Consider the following 19,846-nt stretch of genomic DNA (forward strand, 5'->3'; position numbering starts at 1 on the left):
GGCGGGTGGGGCTGAGGGCGGGGAGGGAGGTCAGGGCTTTGGTTTCTTTGGTTTTTGCCGTCTTACCTGTCACCGCGTTCCTAACAGTGGAAACCGGCATCGTGTAGTATTCTCAGGGAACTTTTCTTTAGAGTTCAGAGATTTATAAACTCCACGAGACGTGGCAGGTTTGAAAGTAAAACTTGGGTTACTTCAGCGTGAAGTTAGGCAAAGCGAGGCTAAGAGTTTCACCTCACAGACCTCAGACACATTGAGACACCGAGAGGCTAAGCCCGCGGAAACCCGCGGAGGCCTCGGCTTGGCGCCTGACGGGAGCGGGCGCGGCGCGGAAACGGCCGGCGCGGCGCGACGCGGAATGGTGACGTTCGCGTCCTGCCGGAATGACGTCACGTTTAAGCAGCGCCACTTCCGGTCCGCGTGAGTTACCTTCTCGCGCCGGCGGCGGGCTCGGGATCTGTGCGAGCGTGTGCATTTTTCGCGAGCCGGCCTCCCTCCCTCCGCGCCATGGCCTCCGACTCGTGGGCCCTGGCCGTGGACCAGCAGGAAGCGGCTGTCAAGTCGGTCAGTGGCTGCAGCTCCAGGGGAGAAGGAAGTAGGAGGGCCCCAGCCGACCCTGCCCCAAATCCAGGGAGCCCACGGGGAGCGGGGGGGAGGGCGCAAGCCGATGGCCCGCCGAGGAATCCGTGCTGATTCGAGCCTTTTGTCTCCCTCTGGGCCAGTTTAAGGCTTTTATCCGGTGGCAGTCTGTTCCCGCTACGTATGCTGTCTTTTCTGTATCGCATCTCCCAGTGGGGATGTCAAGGAGAGGCAAGTTTAGGCCGGTTCTCTTTCTCATCAAGAGGAGAACGACAATGTGCTTCCCTTATTTTAACATCGTTAACTTTGATTTTGAGAGTACTTATATTAAAGCTGGGGCCAGTGAAGCAAAGGAAGTGCTTAGAATAGAACAAGCAACAGGAGAGCCGAGGCGGGACTGCGTGGGCTCACTGGGAAGTCAGAGAAGAGGGGCCTTGGAGGCAGGTTCAGCGGTGAGCCTGGGTGGAGCCGCCGCTGCCCACTGCTCCCCTGGTTGCAAGTCTCTTGGGGATCGTCAGTCTCTAGGAGATGCACTCCTGAGAGGGAAGATAGGCTCCCAGGAGGGAGAGTGCCTTGTTTGAACATTTTTTAGGTCCACGCTTAACATGGTTGGTAGTTTGTAGCTATGCAGAATAACAGATTTCGGTTTTTATATATTTTATTCAAAAAGTATGATATGGCCCAGATGGTATGGCTCAGTGGTTGAGCATGGACCCATGAACCAGGAGGTCAATAGGAATCAAATACAGCCAGGGCGAATGCCAGGGTTTGGGGCTCAGTCCCCAGTGTGTTTGTGTGTGTGTGTTGGGGGAGGGGGGTGTGGCGTGCAGGAGGCAGCCCACCAGTGATTCTCTTCATTGATGTTTCCCTCTCCCCTTCTTTCCTCTGTGATACCAATTTTTTAAAAAATATATATTTTGTTGATTTTTTACAGAGAGGAAGGGAGAGAGATAGAGAGTTAGAAACATCGATGAGAGAGAGACATCGATCAGCTGCCTCCTGCACATCTCCTACTGAGGATGTGCCCGCAACCCAGGTACATGCCCTTGACCGGAATCGAACCTGGGACCTTTCAGTCTGCAGGCTGACGCTCTATCCACTGAGCCAAACCGGTTTTGGCTGATACCAATTTTTAAAAAAAGTATGATACAGTATATGGTTCTGGTGCTCTCGAGTTTAGAATCTATTGTTTAGCATCAGATCTTTCTTAAAAGACAGTTACTGAGAATTTGTTTCACATCTTTTTAAACCTATTTTCCTAATCTAGATGAGATAGGAATATACTTGGTATCTGGTTCTAAACAATTTGCTTATCAGGAGGCTGATGTAACTTAATGTTTTAAAACACTGCTTCCTGATAGTTGGTAAAAGCCCTCCCCTCTTTTTATTTTACCATATAGACTTGTGTACATTAGCTTAATACATAATTTATAGTATTAAGTTATCCTGTGGCTCTGCTCTCAAGTGTTTTCTTTTATTTCCATTCAGATCAGTAATTTGCAGATCAAGGAAGAGAGAGTCAAACCAGATACCAATGGTGAGTCATGAGCAATTGTAAGCTGGTACAAGTTATAAGTTTGCTTCTGCTTTGTACTCATAGCTGTACTGTGAAAAGGAGCTTTCGTTTAGCATGTTCGGCAAATGTTCGCTCTGGATTTCACAGCCGGTAAAGTCGGTTTCACACTGAAGGGGATATGTTATTTTTCCAGATTTGATCTAACCTCTGTCACTGTTCACTTGATAATGTTTCTTTAAAATTTTTAAAGGTTAATCTGGGTTCAAAACTCATAAAGTACCCGGTCGGCATGGCTCAGTGGTTGAGCCTTGACCTATGAACCAGGAGATCACGGTTAGATTCCCGATCACAGCACATGCCCGGGTTGTGGGCTTCATCCCCAGTAGGGGATGTGCAGGAGACAGCCAATCAATGATTCTCTCTCATGGTTGATGTATCTATCTCTTTCTCCCTCACCCTTCCTCTCTGCAATCAGTAAAAATATTTTAAAAAACCCACAAACAACTCATAAAGTATGAACAGGTGAAAGGCCTTTCCATCTGGCCACCATTTCCCCAGTTCCCAATCTCCACCTATTATTAGTTTGCTAGGGCTGCCATAACAAAGTATCACAAACTGGGTGGTTTGAACAATAGAAATTTATTTTTTAAATATATATTTTTATTTATTTCAGAGAGGGAGGGAGGGAGAGAGAGAGAGAGAGAAACATCAATGATGGAAGAGAATCATTGATTGGCTGTCTCCTGCATGCCCCCTACTGGGGATCAAGCCCACAACCTGGGCATGTACCCTTGACGGGAATCGAACCCAGGACCCTTCAGTCCACATGCCGACACTCTGTCCACTGAGCCAAACCAGCTAGGGCTGAACAATAGAAATTTATTGTCTCACAGTTCTGGAGGCCAGAAGTCCAAGATCAGGCTGTCGGCAGGGTTGGTTCCTTCTGAGGGCTATGAGGAAGGACCTGGCAGTCTTTGGTGTTCCTTGGCTTATAGAAGCATCACCCCAATCTGTCTTCGTCTTCACATGGCATTTTCCCTGTGTGCATATCTATGTTCAAATTTCCCCTTTTTAGAAGGACATTAATCGTATTGGATTGGGGCCCACCCTAATGACCTCATCTTAGCCAATTACATCTGCAATGACCCTATCTCAAAACAAGGTTACATTCTGAGGCACATTCTTAGGACTTCAACATATGAATTGGGGGTCGGTCCACAATCCACATTTCAACCCAGCAATTTTACTGTTTGATTTGTTTGTCCCCTTATATTTTGTTCTCTGCCTCTTTTCCTGCCTTCTTTTGGGTTAAGTAAATATCTTAGATTCCCATTTAAATTTATGGGGGTTTTTAGCTGTACCTATTTGCATTATTTTGTACGTGATTTAAAGTTTTCTTCATCTAAGTCTTGCGTATTTTTGTTAATTTTATTTCTAGGTGCAACATTTTATCTTTTTAGTTGCCATTATAAAGTCAGATTTTTTCAATTATATCTCTCTATATAATTATGTAAACTACTGATTTCTGTTTACTTAAGTTGATACTTAGCCCTAAAAGTTTACAGTCATACATTCTATAAAAAGTGATCATTTTACCTCTGTCTTTTAATTTTTCTTTCTCATGTTTAATTATGTTTGCTAATATAAAGCTATAGTTTATTTTAGGGTAAGTCAGAGGTGACATTCTGCTGATCACTTTGAAGTCAGCCAAAATTTCTAGAAAATTGAAATTTTCTTATGCACTTAAAAATTTCATAGGAATAAAAATTTATTAAACACAAAGAAATGCCAACTATTTACATTTTGATCACATAAAATAAATTTTAGTATTTACATTGTCCCACCTTTTGGGTGGGTTTGATATTTGCCTTTCTGATTATGACAACTGTTTTCTTGTGTAGGTGTTATCAAAAGCAATGCCACTGCAGAGAAAACAGATGAAGAAGAGAAAGGTAATTACTCATTGAAACCCTGTAGCAAGAGACACAGTATGACCCAGGACTTGCCTTTCTGGAGCCAGAGGTATACTTAGTTATAAGATGAAGGGGAAGAAGAGGAATCCACAAAGGAGATTGAGAAGACACAGTCAGTGAAATAGGACCAAAAGAGAGTGCTGTCCCCGAAATCAGAAGAAGGAAGTTTTTCCAAAGTAGGGAGTCAAATATAGGTAACAAGTTGATTAAGAGAAGAACTAACAATTGCCTTTTGGATTGATTTAGCAGCGTAGGCATCATTGGTGAGTTTTACAAGGGCTGAGGTTAAGTGGAGAGATTAAATAAGAACCCTATTCCATGTACATTCAACAGAAGGGGAGGGAAGGAAGTGGAGATTAACATAGATAGCCTTTTTAGGGAATGTTCTATAAAGGGGGGGGGGTAGTGTCACAAGGATGGAGTTTGACAGATGAGTGTGAAGAAAATCAACTGGTGACCCTGGCCAGGTAGCTCAGTTGATTAGGGCATCATCCTGATACGCCAAGGTTGCGGGTTCGATCCCTGGTCTGGGCACATACAAGAATCAACCAATGAGTGCATAAATAAGTGTAACAACAAATCGATAGTTCTCTCTATCTCTCCCTTTCTCTAAAATCAATAAAAATTTTAAAAATGAGAAAAAGAAAATCTACTGGTTTCTTTCTGACAGAGGACAGAGCTGCCCAGTCCTTACTCAACAAGCTGATCAGAAGCAACCTGGTCGACAACACAAACCAAGTGGAAGTCCTGCAGCGGGACCCAAAGTCCCCCCTCTACTCAGTGAAGTCCTTCGAGGAGCTTCGCCTGTGAGTATTTGTTTCTTTGAGCTGTTTCTTATCCATCCCTCTTTTATAAAACTTAGCATCACACAGATTCTTGTGGGAATTGTACTTTTATTTTTAAAAACCCTGCTTGACCGGTGTGGCTCAGTGGTTGAGTGTCGATCCATGCACCAAGAGGTTGCTGGTTCGATTCCTAGTCAGGGCACTTGCCCAGGTTGCGGGCTTGATCCCCAGTGGGGGGCGTGCAGGAGGCAGGCAATCAATATTGATGTTTCTTTCTCATTGCTGTTTCTATCTTTCCCTCTCCCTTCCTTTGTCAAATCTAAATAATCAATAAGATATATATTTTTTTAAATCTTAATATATTGATCTCTTTGACTAGTTAATAATTCACATGATTCAAAAGTCAAAAAGTATGAAAAAGGTGACAGTGATGGTCTCCCTCCTACCCTTGTCTCTTTGCTTCCCGGTTCTCCTCCTCTTGATAGGGATTTTTAAATGCCACAGATTTATTCATCATAGCTGAAAGTCTTTTTTCTTTTATGCTCTTAGAACTTTCAATAAAATATTGGCTGACAGGTGATTTCTGGATGTCAGGAACATTTCTTATTAGGTAAGCTCTCTCGTTAGACTATAGGGTTTATGGTCTTAAGAACAGTTTATCTGCTTTTATCAAATGTGTCAAAAGAGCCTGTACAGGATTCCCAGGACCTACAGTGCAAAGCAGCCTTCAACATTCTGGAATTTTTAAAAAGTCCAGAACCCAGAATTGAATCTCAGGGGAGCACATGGATGGCATTGCGCTAAGAATGACTTCTAATGTGTCAGTATTTTAAAGAGATAATTATGAAAGGATATACCAAGTTTTTTGTTTCTTCAGTAAGTTAGTAAAGAGGTGTGCATGGCTCATAGGTTTATGTACATGCCACTGTGCTGGGTGTTATGAGTGACAGAAGATAAACTAACATTCTTGCTGCCTGCCAGGACCCAAATCATAGACAGGAAATAGCTGGTAAATAAGAAAGTGGTGGAATAAATGGATTCTTTACCTTTATTCAGCAAAATCTGTAGTATGCCCACTGTGAGCAAACAGAGGCTACATTTCTGCCAGCTGTTAACACTAATGAAAGTGGCTGTTTTTAATGATTTCAGGAAATTGTAATTTTCTGTATTTTCTCTTAAGGGCTTCATTCAAAAAATCTGTCATTTCTGCTCTGTTTATAAACTGCATTAGGGCAGCTAGATGTGCTCTACTATTTCCTGAACTCACAGTTTGCTTTTCCAGGTTTTTTTTTTAAGTTTCTTTCACGTAAAGGATTCGAACTCTCAGTTCAACTAGTGATGAATTGTCCTCTGAAAAGGCAAGTTCTCTCTGATTTAGCTGTTGGTCGCCAAAGGAAACAAAGAATGAAACCTAGGTCACCTAGTATACTTGGTCTGTTTTTGTATTTAAAAGATTTGAATTAATCTGCAAAATGAAAGAAAAAAAAATTGAGCCACTGGAAGCTCTTAGATCACTTGAAAATCCTCATTCAATAGTGACTGTTTCCTTGACAACCAAATCAGAATCTGCTGGCATTACAGCCTTTCTTCCAAATGGCAGACACCAAAGGTTATGTTCTCAAAGTTCTTTGTGTCTGAGAACCAACATAGGCCAGAAGAATTTGCCTTTGAGAGAGTCTGTTGAACTCCAAGAAGGGCTTAGGACAGAAGTCTTGACTTGGTTTGACTTTTTTGGGAAATAATCTAGTATGATTTTTGTTAAACACCCTGTTTAAAGGTAACAGCTAATTGTAAATGCAATGTAAGAGCAACTTATATAAGAAGTTGGTGCTTTTCTATTCTTGATTTTGACTAGACATAAATAAATCTGAGCATTTGTAAAGTTCAGGATGATAACTGAACCCTCTCTTACTGTATAGATCAGCTACTAGAAACTGGCTGAATCAGTCTTCTTCTTAATTTTTCCAAGTATTTGCACTTGACTTTTCCAGGCTGGCTTTGGAAGGACCATTGAACACAGAATGGCTGGTTCACTTTAATATCTGTGCTGAGAAATTCCCATTGAAATCCCATTCTCCTAAGGGATTTCTATTTCTTAGCAGCATAGGAAGCAGTTTTACTTTTAAATATGTCTTTTATAATTTACTTTGCACCATGAATTAATAAATACCACTCTTGCAGTATCCAGGGAACATTGGTCACAGAAGGCCAATTATATTTGTGGATGTGCTAAAAGCATGAATTTCTATGAGAAAGGAAACTAATCTATATTTTATGAATTGCATAATAGTTGCAGATTAAGATCTAGTAGGAAAAGATGGTTTCATCATCATTCTTTGCTAGATATAGGGAAAGATAAAAATCTAGGCCTTTTAAACAGTCTCAACAACTAGAGATTCCTTTTCTCTCTCCCTGGCCTCCCAGGAAACCACAGCTTCTTCAGGGAGTCTATGCCATGGGCTTCAACCGACCATCCAAGATACAAGAGAACGCGTTACCCATGATGCTTGCTGAGCCGTGAGTATGCACATCTTCAGAATTTGGTTTAATGTCACCCATCAACAGCTGTTACTGTCTGGAGACCAAGATGGGACGTTTGGGGCAACATGTTTCTTCAGAGGAATAGCTTGAATTGGGTTTTTACAAATTATTTTGAAATATTTGAGACCTGCAAAAAGGTGTCAAGAGCAATACCAAGAACACCTGCCAAGAAATAAAACATTTAGTCGTTGGCAGTTGTATACCCTTCTCCGCTCATATCCTCTCCCACCAAAGTAAGCATCATCCCGAAGTGGGTCATCATTTCCTCATTTCTTTATACTTTTATTAGGTTTCTGTGTGCCCTAAGCATCTAGAGTAGTTTATATATTTTTAAACCTTAGATAAGTGATATACTTTTGTGTAGCAACTTTTTTTAAAAAGACATGTTTTTATTGATTTGAGAGAGAGAGAGAGATCAATAATAAGAGAGAATCATTGATCGGCTGCCTCCTGCATGCCTCTTACTGGGGACCGAACCCGCAATCCAGGTATGTGCCCTGACTGGGATTCAAACTGTGACCTCCTGGTGCCGAAGCCGGTTTGGCTCAATGGATAGAGCGTCGGCCTGCGGACTGAGGGGTCCCAGGTTCGATTCCAGTCAAGGGCATGTGCCTGGGTTGCGGGCACATCCCCGGGGGGGGGGGGGGGGGGTGTGTGTGCAGGAGGCAGCTGATTGATGTTTCTCTGTCATCAATGTTTCTAACTCTATCTCTCTCCCTTCCTCTCTATAAAAAATCAATAAAATATATAAAAAAAAAAAAAGAAGGCAAACTGTGACCTCCTGGTTCATGTGTCGATGCTCAACCACTGAGCCACTCCGTCAGGGCTTGTTTTTCTTTTTTAATGACAAAAATGCCACCTATTTCCATGACATTGGGTTACACGAAGTGAAATGTGAAAGTTCCCTCTAAAGTATCTGTCTGACTTAGAATCTTACATTTTCTATAAAGATGGGAAAGGGAACACACAGAAGGAGCTGAGTGCTAGAGGCACATTATGGCTCAGCAGAAAACATTCTCGGGGACTTGTCTTATTGGCACAGACCTTACTGTGCTATCTTAGTTTCTGCGGGACCCCTAAGGTTCAAAACTAGGGCACTAGCTGTGCTAGAGTCTAGAGTAAGGACTTCTCGATGTGAACCCATCTAAAACAATCATTTTCCATAATATTTAAGCAGTTTTATAACAATATAAAAACATTTGTCTACCTAACTGGTTTGGCTCAGTGGACAGAGCGTTGTTGGCCTGCGGACTGAAGGGTCCCAGGTTCGATTCTGGTCAAGGGCATGTACCTTGGTTGCAGGCACATCCCCAGTGGGGAGTGCGCAGGAGGCAGCTGATCGATGTTTCTCTCTCATCGATGTTTCTAGCTCTCTATCCCTCTCCCCTCCTCTCTGTAAAAAATCAATAAAATATATTTTTTAAAAAACACAAAAAACATTTGTCATTGTTCTCAATGCAGAAAATCTGGACTAAAGAAGGAAATCCATATTCCTACTACTCAGAAAGAACATCTTGACACCTTTGTGTGTGTTTAACCAATCTTATTTTCATCTCTCTTCTTCCTCCATCCAGCCCACAGAACCTGATTGCCCAGTCTCAGTCTGGTACTGGGAAAACAGCTGCCTTTGTCCTGGCCATGCTCAGCCGAGTGGAGCCAGCAGAGAGATACCCTCAGGTGAGGGCTGGGGGATCCTGGGTCCTCACTTGCCTGGGCACTGCCATCTGGTGGGGGATTGACGAGGGTTCCCCTGGAGGGTTCTGAACATTCCCTGTGCTTCAAACTGTGACTCAGGCAGAGCAGGATGTGGGTAAAATTCATTTGAAAGCACCTTTAAACAATAGCTCCCAAAGGCATCCCCCAGCCAAACTGAAAGGTTGGCCTGGTTGAAAGGATGTGGTTCCCTGCACTGTTCAAGTGCTAATAACATCAGCATACTTGTTGCTTTAGAGCCTGTTGTGTTACTGAAAGGGTCTCCTAAAGTCATCCTTTATGATCCCCCTGTCAGTGCCTTTGCCTCTCCCCAACATATGAGTTGGCGCTTCAAACAGGAAAAGTGATTGAGCAGATGGGCAAATTTCATCCAGAACTAAAGCTTGCTTATGCTGTTCGAGGCAATAAATGTGAGTATAAAGAGGTGAGCCCTAAGCAGTGAGTAGGGTAGGGTGGTTGGGTGTTTGAATGCTGAAACATGATGATGATTATTTAACTCTGGTTCAATCTGACCTTAGAGCCCAAATGCATTGATTTTAGCCAATGTATTTAATTACTTGCTAATTTGTTAACAGTTCTCTCCACCCTTAACATAAGATTTTGCATTGTTAGAAAATGCCTGGGTCCAGGCGTTCTTCACTGACAAGATAGGGTTTAATTTGGCATCCAGAGTTCTGGAAGCTGCTTACTAGAGAGGGATGGCAGCACTGAGGATGCGGGGTGGAGGTCAGATACCTTTCTTTAAAAATGCCCAGCAGGCATGGCTTACTGGTTGAGTGTTGGCCTATGAACCAAGAGTTACTGTTCAATTCCCAGACAGGACATATGCCCAGGTTGTGGATTCGATCCCAGTATGTGGCATGCAGGAGGCAGCCGATCAATGATACCCTCTCCCTTCCTCTCTGAAATAAATGAAAATACGTAGTTTTAAAAAGTAAGCACAGCTTTAGTAAGAGTAAACTAAGAGCATGTATAGCTCTCTTGGTCTTATCAGAATCAGAAATCCTCCAGCAGTTCTTTCTTCTGTGTATTCTGCAGAATGTAAGGTAGAGAAAATGGTTTAAAATGAGGTAGGGCAGGTAGAAAGTGGGTCATTAGAAAGTTAATGGAATATTTAAAAACTACAAATCATTAAGAAAAGACAAAAGAGCCCTAGCTGGTTTGGCTCAGGGGATAGAGTATCAGCCTGTGGACTGAAGGGTCCTGGGTTTGATTCTGGTCAAGAACACATGCCAGTCGGTTATTCTCATCATTGATGTTTCTATCGCTCTTTCCCTCTCCCTTTCTGAAATCAATAATATATATATATAAAAGAGATACATAGTTTTAAAAAAAGACAAAAGAGGCCCAGTTGAACAGACACTTCACAAAAGAAGGAATTCAGATGGTCAGTAAACATGAAAATGAGCCTCATTAGTCATCACAAAAATGTGAATTAAAACCACTATACACATCTCAGGTGGGCAAAAATGAAGAAATCTGACAATTACCAGCATTGGTGAAGACACAAAACTGGAATGCTCACACATTTCTGGCAGGAGTATACACTGGCACAATCACTTTAGAAAACAGTTTGACGTTACCTAGAAAAGTTGAAGAGAGACATCCCTTTGACCCAAAAGTTTGTAATTGCCTACAGCAGTGCTTCTCAAGTTTTTTGGTCTCTTACACTCTTTTTTTTTTTTTAATTTATAGATTTAGGGGGGAGAGAGAGAAACATCGATTTGTTGTTTCACTTATTTATGCATTCATTAGTTTATTCTTGTATGTGCCCTGGCGAGACTGAACCCACAACTTGGGCGTATTGGGATGACCAACTGAGCTACCCATCCAGGGCCAGTCTTCTACACTCTTAAACATTATTGAGGACCCCAAAGTATTTTTGCCAATTTGGGAGAAAATCAGTGAATCATGAGTGAATGAATGGCATGAAAAGAACAAGATAATGCTAAAGAGAAAGATTTGGATGGTGTTGAATTATAGAAGGTAGGAAGGAACTAACACTTACTGAGGTTTCACTGTGTAGGATTTTATCCTGACCACATGCAGTCAGGTAGGTGTCATTATGCCCACTTTACAGTAAAACCAAGACTTGGGAAACAGTCCTGTATCCTTTGAAATCTGTAATTAACTTGTTCTAAAACCTCTGGAAGAATGGGACAAGGCTTTGCTTTCCAAAGCTGGTTTTGCCATGGAAATAACCACAGAACACCTCTTGTCTCCACAGTGGAAAGGGGTCAGAAGATCAGTGAGCACATTGTCATTGGCACCCCTGGGACTGTCTTAGACTGGTGCGCCAAGCTCAAGTTCATTGACCCCAAGAAGATCAAGGTGTTTGTTCTGGATGAGGCTGATGTGATGATAGCTACTCAGGGCCACCAAGATCAGAGCATCCGCATCCAAAGGTAGGACTCTATTGGGAGGAACTTCTCAGCCTTGTACTGGGTTCTCTGCTTCAGAAGCTTGAGAAGCCTGTGATTGATGGGCCATGTTGGCACTGACCATACTCCCGCCTGGGTCAAGGAAAAGACTTAGGAATCTAATACCACCCTGTCCCTGCCCCATGTCTGGTCCCACCTCTTCCCCACAGTGCTCCTCCACCTCTGCCACCTTCCAGGGGACATAGCCCATCCAAGCCTGGGGAGGCTGTGCTGCTGCTCATTCCAGTGAAACACTCAGGTTCGTGCCAAATACCTGGGCCTTCCCTTGCAGGATGCTGCCCAGGAACTGCCAGATGCTGCTTTTCTCTGCCACCTTTGAAGACTCTGTATGGAAATTTGCCCAGAAAGTGGTCCCAGACCCAAACATTATCAAACTGAAGCGGGAGGAGGAGACATTGGACACCATCAAGCAGTATTACGTCCTGTGCAATAACAGAGACGAGAAGTTCCAGGCCTTGTGTAACCTCTACGGGGCCATCACCATTGCTCAGGCCATGATCTTCTGCCATGTGAGTAGCAGCAGGAGCAGCAGCAGCAGCAGCAGGCCAGCCTGGGGAGGAGTTCCATGGGAAGGTGTCCAGCCCCCTCCCTCTCAGCCAGCTCCACCTTAGTGCTGAGGAGGACCAGCTTCTCTCTGTGGGGCCAGGAAGGAAATGGTTTGTGAAGATGTAAGAGGCAATTTTTAGTGTCCTGAGGTATACATAGCCTAAGCATAGAGCACCTTGAATTTTATATTGTTTGTATGTGATGTATTATTAGAAAACCCAAGAGAATCAACTGATAAGAAATTAAAATGATTGGTTACAAAATTAATATAAAACAACTAGTTTTCTAGTTTCAAGTGCAAAAACATAGAAAATTGAGGGATATCATTTATAATAGCAAAAAAATTTTTTTCACCAGTAAATAAGATATCTGAAGAAAATTTCAAAATGCTATTTAAAGGATATAAAAATGAGATAACTCTTACTCTGTTGTTAGAAGACTTATAATTTAGAGTGGCATCCCTCTCCCAACCTCAAATTGAAACTTTCACACCTATAGAAAATAAAAAAATAAAACGAATAACATGTCCTTCACCTATTGTCAACATTTAGCCACATTTGCTTTATTATTCATATCCATGTGTGTGAAATACCTGTACTTTTTCTTTTTGCTGAGTCATTTTATTTTAATTTATTTAATTAAAAAAAATTTTTGTTTTGTTACTCCTCACCTGAGGATATTTTTTCCATTAACTTCTTAGAGTGGAAGGGAGGAAGAGAGGGGGAGAGAGAGAGAAATATTGATTGGAGAGAGACATCGATTGGTTGTATCCCCCCACCAGGGCCAGGATTGAACCTGCAATACCAGGTACACAGCCCTTGACAGGGAATCAAGCCTGTGACGCTTTGCTCTAACCATTGGAAACACTGGCCAGGGCTTACTGAGTCATTGTTAAGGTAGTTGTAGACATGATGACAAATTCACAGCTAAATATTTCCCAAGAATGACCATAATACCATTACCACACCTTGAACAATGATACAGTGATAGTAATGTTATCCCCTAAACAGTTCATCTGTATTCCATTTTCCCCACTTGTTACCACAAAGGTTCTTTATTGCTTTTGGTTGCTGTTGCTAAACCAAAGAGCCATTCAGAGATTATTGCATTTAGTTGTCATGTCTCTTGAGGACTTAATCCCACCAGTTTCTCCACCTTTCATGACATGGATATCTTAGAGAGTCCAGGCTAGTAAGTATAATTTCTCTGATTTTTCACCCTTTTGATTATTTTTAGATCAAATATTTTTGACCCAGGTGACATTGTTACTTCCTGGTACACTATCAAGTTAACAATTTTAGGAAATTTAACCCTTAGCTGCTAAGTTTCAGGTAGAGTTTTCTAGATCAAAAATATTCATCGGGGACTTTGATGTCTCAAATGTTTTCTTCCTTCAGACCCGCAAAACAGCCAGTTGGCTGGCAGCAGAGCTCTCAAGAGAAGGCCACCAGGTGGCTCTGCTAAGTGGGGAGATGATGGTGGAGCAGAGGGCTGCGGTGATTGAGCGCTTCCGACAGGGCAAAGAGAAGGTTCTGGTGACCACCAACGTGTGTGCCCGTGGTGAGCAGAGAACTTGTCCTGGTCTGCCAGCCTCAGGGTAGCATATGAACAACTCGGGTGGTTGGGAGAGGTCACGTGGGGTTGGTGGTGACGTCCTTTTCTAGGAGAGACAGGATTCCCTCAGCAGAGAACTTCCACAGGAACCGAGTCCTTACTTGGTGGAAGGAAAGGTACAAGCTTCTGACTGGTTTACAATGGCGTCTGCTCTTCGTGCAGCCATTGAGGTTTCAGCTGCATCTCCTGACACTAGTGTCTAGCAGAGGCTCTCTTACTGACTTTTTTTTACATATATATTTTTGTTTATTTCAGAGAGGGAGAGGGGGAGATAGAAACATCAATGATGAGAGACAGTCATTGATTGGCTGCCTCTTGCATGCCCCCTACTGGGGATTGCACCCCTAATCTGGGCAAGTGCCCTTGACCTGAGTCGAACCTGGGACTCTTCAGTTCTCAGGCGGAGGCTCTATCCACTGAGCAAATCAGCTAGGGCTCCTACTGAGTTCTTAATTTTGTTAGCACCTGCCAAAGTCCTGTGGTTTTCCTCTGGATTCTGCTCCGTGCTCCTTGTCCCGGAATCCCAGAGCTGGCCAGCCCTGACTCCCTCCAACCAAAGTCGGTGTATGTGGCCTGTCTCCCATCCTTACTCTTCTCCATCTCTTCTTCATGCAGGTATCGACGTTGAACAGGTGTCTGTTGTCATCAACTTTGACCTTCCTGTGGACAAGGATGGGAACCCAGACAACGAGACTTACCTGCACCGGATCGGGCGCACTGGCCGCTTTGGCAAGAGGGGCCTGGCAGTGAACATGGTCGACAGCAAGCACAGCATGAACATCCTCAACAGAATCCAGGAGCATTTTAGTGAGTCCTGGGAGCGTCCTGCCTTTCCTTATGGGGCAAGTCCGGGGGTGGGTGGAAGGGTAGGTAGTCCTGTGGCCCCTAGAGAGGCTTTGTCCCTTTGCACATTCCCCTCCTCCCCTACAATCGGGACGTCCTCAGAGAGCACACCCGGGAGTTCATTGTCAGGACTCGAGTGTCAGTTCCCCTGGCCAGGCTGAGGGCCTTGGACTCGGACTGCTGTTGTCAGTGTCTGTCTCAGGCACCAGAAGCCTTTGGGTTTAACCGGAGGATGGATGTGGGCAGAGGCAGGGCTCAATCCTAGCCAGGGCAGAGACCTGTGTTTTCTCTCCCTGCTGGTCTGCCCCTTCCCTAGGTGTGTCTCTCCATGTAACCCCATGTTGATTTCTTTGACTCTTTTTTTATTCTCAGATAAGAAAATAGAAAGACTGGACACGGATGATTTGGACGAGATTGAGAAAATAGCCAACTGAGAAGCTCCTGCAGGTCACAGCACAGGCCTGGACGTCACCGAAGGACAAAGGCACGAGTGGAGAGAAACCACCTGCCTTATTTTAAACTACGTTTGGCCTTGACAAAAATTATGCAAATGATTGAGAAAGGTAGAGGACAATTTTGCATTTGAGAAATGTAGTCCTTTTCCCCCGTTTTTTTAAGCCAAGGTTTCCCCCATCTTTATAGTAATCTGGTTGCTATTGGTAATCACTGGCCCTGGGATTCCATTCCTGTTATCTGGCTAGGGATGCTGGGACCTGCATCCAGCCCCTACAGAAATGGTAGAGGTAGAGTGTGGGAGAGGCCCACCGCATGGATGGAGTGAGGGGAGCTGCAGCAGAGGCCTGTGAGCTGTTCTTGACTGGGACCAGTCACAAATGTCTCCTATCTTTGGAGCCATCTTCTCCTAAAATCCAGAGACGTTCCAGTTAATCTTTTTAACCTCTGCTCTCTGTGCCAGAGGATATCCCTGTTTCTCCCTGGGTGAGCATCTTGGATACTTTGTGAACCTGATTGGGAAGAAACATGGATGTCAGTGAATTTTCAGAAGGATTTGTCTGGCAGGGGCTATGACTCCTTTGAGAAACCAGGCCTGACTTCTCTTGCATTTGCTCTGTCTGCTTGTGCACCCAGTAATTATTCATGGCAGCCAGGAGACACCGGGCAATTGTCTGACACATGCCCTGCCAAGTGAGATGGCTCTTATCCGTGGGGGGTCCACACTATGCCTGGAGGGGAGCAGCACAGTTTGGAAAGGAAGTTATGACCAAGTGAAAACTTGGGATTATTCTGTCCATCTGTAATAGTGGATCTATTGGTCACTTTACTTCATACACAGTGTGAATGTGGACGTATAAACTAGAGCTGTGCCCATCATTCATTATGTTAAGAAATTTTAAAATAATTATGAAACATTTTACTTATCTTGATTTGTCTTTATTTGTATTTTTCTGGTTATTAGACTAATAGGTGCACATTAAAAATACATTTGGGTGTGTAACTATGAAGTGCAAGTAATCTCTATCCTCACCTCTCTGGGGTCACCATGGCTAGCAGCTTGGTGAACATTCAATATATTGCCTTCTGTTTGCATATATCAACCTACTTTGCTTTTAAAAAATGTGAACATTCTACTCCCACTCTTGGGCAACTCGCCATTTCACTTACCAGCATATTTTGTTGATTTTTTTTGTCTTTGTGACTCTTTTACCAGCATATTGTGGACATGTGACATGTCCAGCACACGTAGATCAGTCTCGCTGTTGACAGTGGCATCATTCCAGCATGTAGCTGCCTAGCATTCATTTCATGGCTCCTCTAGTGAAGGCATATGGGGGTTCCACTCTGTTGTGTCGCCACAGTGCCTCATCACTATCCTCGGTCACCTCTGCCCTGCCGAGACTCATTCTAGGATGTATTGTTGGAAGTAGAGTTGTTGGGTCAAAGACTGGGGACATTTAAACTTTTAATACATTGCTAACTTAGTTTGCCAAAACATTTTTACCAATGTATGTTATTGCAGTTATACAGAAATACTACTATTTTCTTACCTGCTTGCCAACACTGTACATTTATTAATTTTTAAAACTTTGCCAGACTGTACAGCAAAAGTAGATTATATCATTGCTTTTTTGTTTTGTATTTAGTGAGGTTTGGCAAATTTTCAAGTTTATTGGATATTTGTATTATTCTTGTTTCACCATTTTACTACTGAATTGTCAATCTTTCTGTTTTAGGGAAATTAAACTTTGTCTTGAGTTGTAGATGTTTTCCTAGTTTGTCTTTACAAACTCATTTTTTCTTAACTACTACACAAAAGTTTAATTTTAATGTTTCTCACATTTCATTTTTATTTTAAGAAATCTGAATTTTATGTCATGGCTAGACAAGCTTTCCTCATGCCAGCATTATAAATTATTCACTCCCATTTCCTGTTCTGGCAGTTCTTGGGCAGTTAATTTTCTGAATTATCGTGGGTCTCAAAATGTTTTGCCCTGCTCATTGGCTGTGAGTGATTATGATACCTTAGAAGGTGAGTGGTGACATGGCTGTGGTGTGTGGGCTAGAGCCATGGTGACTGAGTGAATGGGAAGGAGCTGCACTGAACTTGGCCTGCACCCTGGCTGGACGTGAGAGTTATGTTAAAACCTGGGCCCAGAAATGGGGTGGGAGGACTTGGACAGGAAACTGACACACAGTTCTGTTGACTCTGCTTGTCTGGTCTGTGATATCCCATTAACTGAATGTCTACAGACTTGGTTCTAGAATAAGGGCCAAAGGAGTGAGGAGTTAGATGGAGTCAACTGCTAAATCCATTTGGAAAGAAACCTAACACTAAGAAAGACTGCAAACATCAATAAATTAAATTCACCCCAGATAAAATTAATTTTATGGAATGGTCTGATAAAAGACTTTACATATGTTTGTGTGCTCAAAGAGAAAAATACATTCACTAAAAAAGAGCAAGAGCCCTGGCCAGTGTGGCTTGGTTGAGCATCATCCCATGTACCGAAAAGTCTCCAGTTCTATTCCCAGTCAGGGCACATGCACAGGTTGCAGGTTTGTTCCCTGGTCAGGGTGCCTACAGGAAGCAACCCAATGTTTCTCTCATCGATGTTTCTCTCCCTCTCCCTTCCTCTCAATAAATCAATAAACTTTTAAATAAATATATATTTAAGTTACACACACTAGTGGCCTGGTGCACAAAATTAGTGCACATTAAAGGGAATTAATTAGCAGAAATATTTTAATATTGCTATTTGCCCTTTCTCTATAATAGAAGTGTCAGAGATGAAAGAAAATTAGTAAAATGTATATGAAAATCTCCCTCCTGTCAGAGTCTGGGGCACACCACGGGACCCAGAGTTGAGTACCCGCCCACCTGCGCGCACCTTGAAATTGTGCAAGACCCAGACCCGACAGGCCCCAGTCCCGTCAAACCCCATAGGGCGGGGGGCGCAGCCTCAGGTCCCCCAGCCCAGCGCCAGGTGGGGACACAGCCTCAGGTCCCCAGCCCCGGCGCGAGGGCACGAGGGCATGGTGACCATTTGCATATTAGCTCTTTATTATATAGGATAGTCAATACCACATCCCTGCAGGATTCGCAGAGATTGGTGCCGCCATCAAACTTGAATTATGCAGGGATGGATGTTTTCTTCCTAGTCCTATTTATTCACCATCCGAGTCATGGGGAATGACAGTAGTTTATTGCAAATGTAATCAAGTGGTAATGCCAACCTGTGTATTCAGATGTGGTATCTTTGCTGGATCAAAGCAATATAGTCCTCAGCCAACATCGAGGGGGGAAAAAAAGACACGGTTTCGTGGAACTCTTGATTCTTAACATTTGGGAGTGCTGCTGCAACCAATCCTATATAAGAAAACCCTAATATGCAAATTGACCAAACTGCAGAATGACCGGTCGCTATTATGCACACTGACCACCAGGGGGCTGATGCTCAATGCAGGAGCTGCCCCCTGGTGGTCAATGTGCTCCCACAGTGAGAGCACCGCTCAGCTGACCGACCCATCCAAGCGGCCTACCAGCTTGGCGGCAGCCACTCACTCCCTCAGTAGTCCTGCAGGTCCAATCTCTGGAGAACGGGCCAGACACTGATGGACCAGTGCCACCAGCCTGATCCCGACAGCACCACTGGCCTCCTGGAAGTTGGCCTTGGGCACTGCAGCTGCTTCCCCTCCTAGATGCTCCGCAAGGAAGAAATGATATAAAAGCAGCGTCCAGGTAGCTCCCGACAACCGGCGCAAATGTCAGCGGGTCGGATCCGGTTCCCAGGCTGGCAAGGGCATCCCACCACCCGCCTAGAGGGCCAATCGCATCCTGGTCCCCCTACCTCCCTCAGGACGGGTGCCAGATGCAGGGCTCACGGCTGGTGAGCACCACTGCAGCTCGAGGCTCTCCCGATCAGTACTGACTGGGCGTAAGCCCGCGGCAGGCACAGCAGGGCTGGGATGAGCAGGAGCAACAGGTGGCATTGGACTGTGGGTTTCAGCCAGATCCCCACAGGCCACCCCTAGGGACCCCACCTGTGCACGAACTCATGCACCAGGCCCCCCCACCCCCCCCCTCTCTCTATATATATATAAGTAAAAGCCTAAACGACTGACTGACGGGTCAACAGGCTGCTATGATGCGCACTGACCACCAGGGGTCAGACACTCAACACAGGAGCTGTCCCCTGGTGGTCAGTGTGCTCCTACAGTGGGAGCGCCACTCAGTTGACCTACAGGGCGCCAGATGCCAGGCTCATGGCTGGCAAGCGCAGCTGCCAGCTGCGGTGGCTTGAGCCTCTCCCCCATCCAAACCGGGACTGGGATTGGGACCGGCATCGGAATGACTGGGCATGAGCCGGCTACCACGTGAGGAGCGAGGCTGCAATGACAAGCGGCGGCTGTGCAGTCATGGGTGCACCAGTATCGCCCTAGGATGGGCACGTGGAGGCCGCAGCAGAGCGGCAGAGTCTACCAAGTGGCGGTGGTAGGTGCAGCGGGGGCTGGGATGAGCGGGAGCAGCATGGTGCCCAGCTCGCATTCATGCTCCTCCTTGGCCTCCTGCCGCTTCGTGCACTACTTTGTGCTGTGCGGAATTGACAAGCTGGCGGGTAAGGCTGGGCAGCAGACTAGGCCAAGGGACCCCACCGGTACACGAATTCATGCACCGGGCCTCTAGTTATGACATGAGGCAGCTGGCTTTGAGTTGGGAGGCCTCCTGTATAAGGGTGTTGGGGAGTTGATACCCCCCACTTCAAAATCTCCCCAACATTCTTAGCCTTTACTTAGTCACAGCTCCCCACTGACACATTTCAAAACAGATTAATGACTATA

At 44.4% G+C, this 19,846-nt stretch overlaps 1 protein-coding gene across 2 annotated transcripts; it reads left to right on the forward strand.

Annotated features, from left to right (window-relative positions):
• Positions 1–424: 424 nt before the first annotated feature.
• Positions 425–16,767, forward strand: LOC138996734 (ATP-dependent RNA helicase DDX19A). Of its 2 annotated transcripts, XM_070397884.1 has the most exons (12): positions 425–561; positions 2,065–2,113; positions 3,994–4,044; positions 4,736–4,871; positions 7,275–7,367; positions 8,966–9,068; positions 9,400–9,514; positions 11,332–11,509; positions 11,817–12,054; positions 13,489–13,651; positions 14,321–14,512; positions 14,921–16,767. In XM_070397884.1, exons 1-12 carry the CDS (start codon positions 505–507, stop codon positions 14,980–14,982), a joined length of 1,437 nt encoding a protein of 478 aa, XP_070253985.1. In that variant the 5' UTR covers positions 425–504; the 3' UTR covers positions 14,983–16,767. The 2 variants fall into 2 exon arrangements, with proteins under 2 accessions (XP_070253985.1, XP_070253986.1); XM_070397885.1 differs by lacking the exons at positions 425–561; positions 2,065–2,113; positions 3,994–4,044 and adding an exon at positions 5,400–5,460 and having other exon boundaries at positions 4,788–4,871.
• The last annotated feature ends 3,079 nt before the right edge of the window (positions 16,768–19,846 follow it).

This window comes from Myotis yumanensis, unplaced genomic scaffold, assembly GCF_028538775.1.
Source record: "Myotis yumanensis isolate MYYU_CA2020_CCGP unplaced genomic scaffold, mMyoYum1.0.hap1 SCAF_18, whole genome shotgun sequence".
Classification (NCBI taxonomy): domain Eukaryota; kingdom Metazoa; phylum Chordata; class Mammalia; order Chiroptera; family Vespertilionidae; genus Myotis; species Myotis yumanensis.

Bases quoted from the DNA above. Each gene is read 5' to 3' on its own strand.
- LOC138996734 (XM_070397884.1), top strand. From the start codon at position 505: ATGGCCTCCGACTCGTGGGCCCTGGCCGTGGACCAGCAGGAAGCGGCT. The intron at 4,045-4,735 runs GTAATTACTCAT...TCTTTCTGACAG, and splicing joins AACAGATGAAGAAGAGAAAG to AGGACAGAGCTGCCCAGTCC. The intron at 7,368-8,965 runs GTGAGTATGCAC...TCCTCCATCCAG, and splicing joins CCCATGATGCTTGCTGAGCC to CCCACAGAACCTGATTGCCC.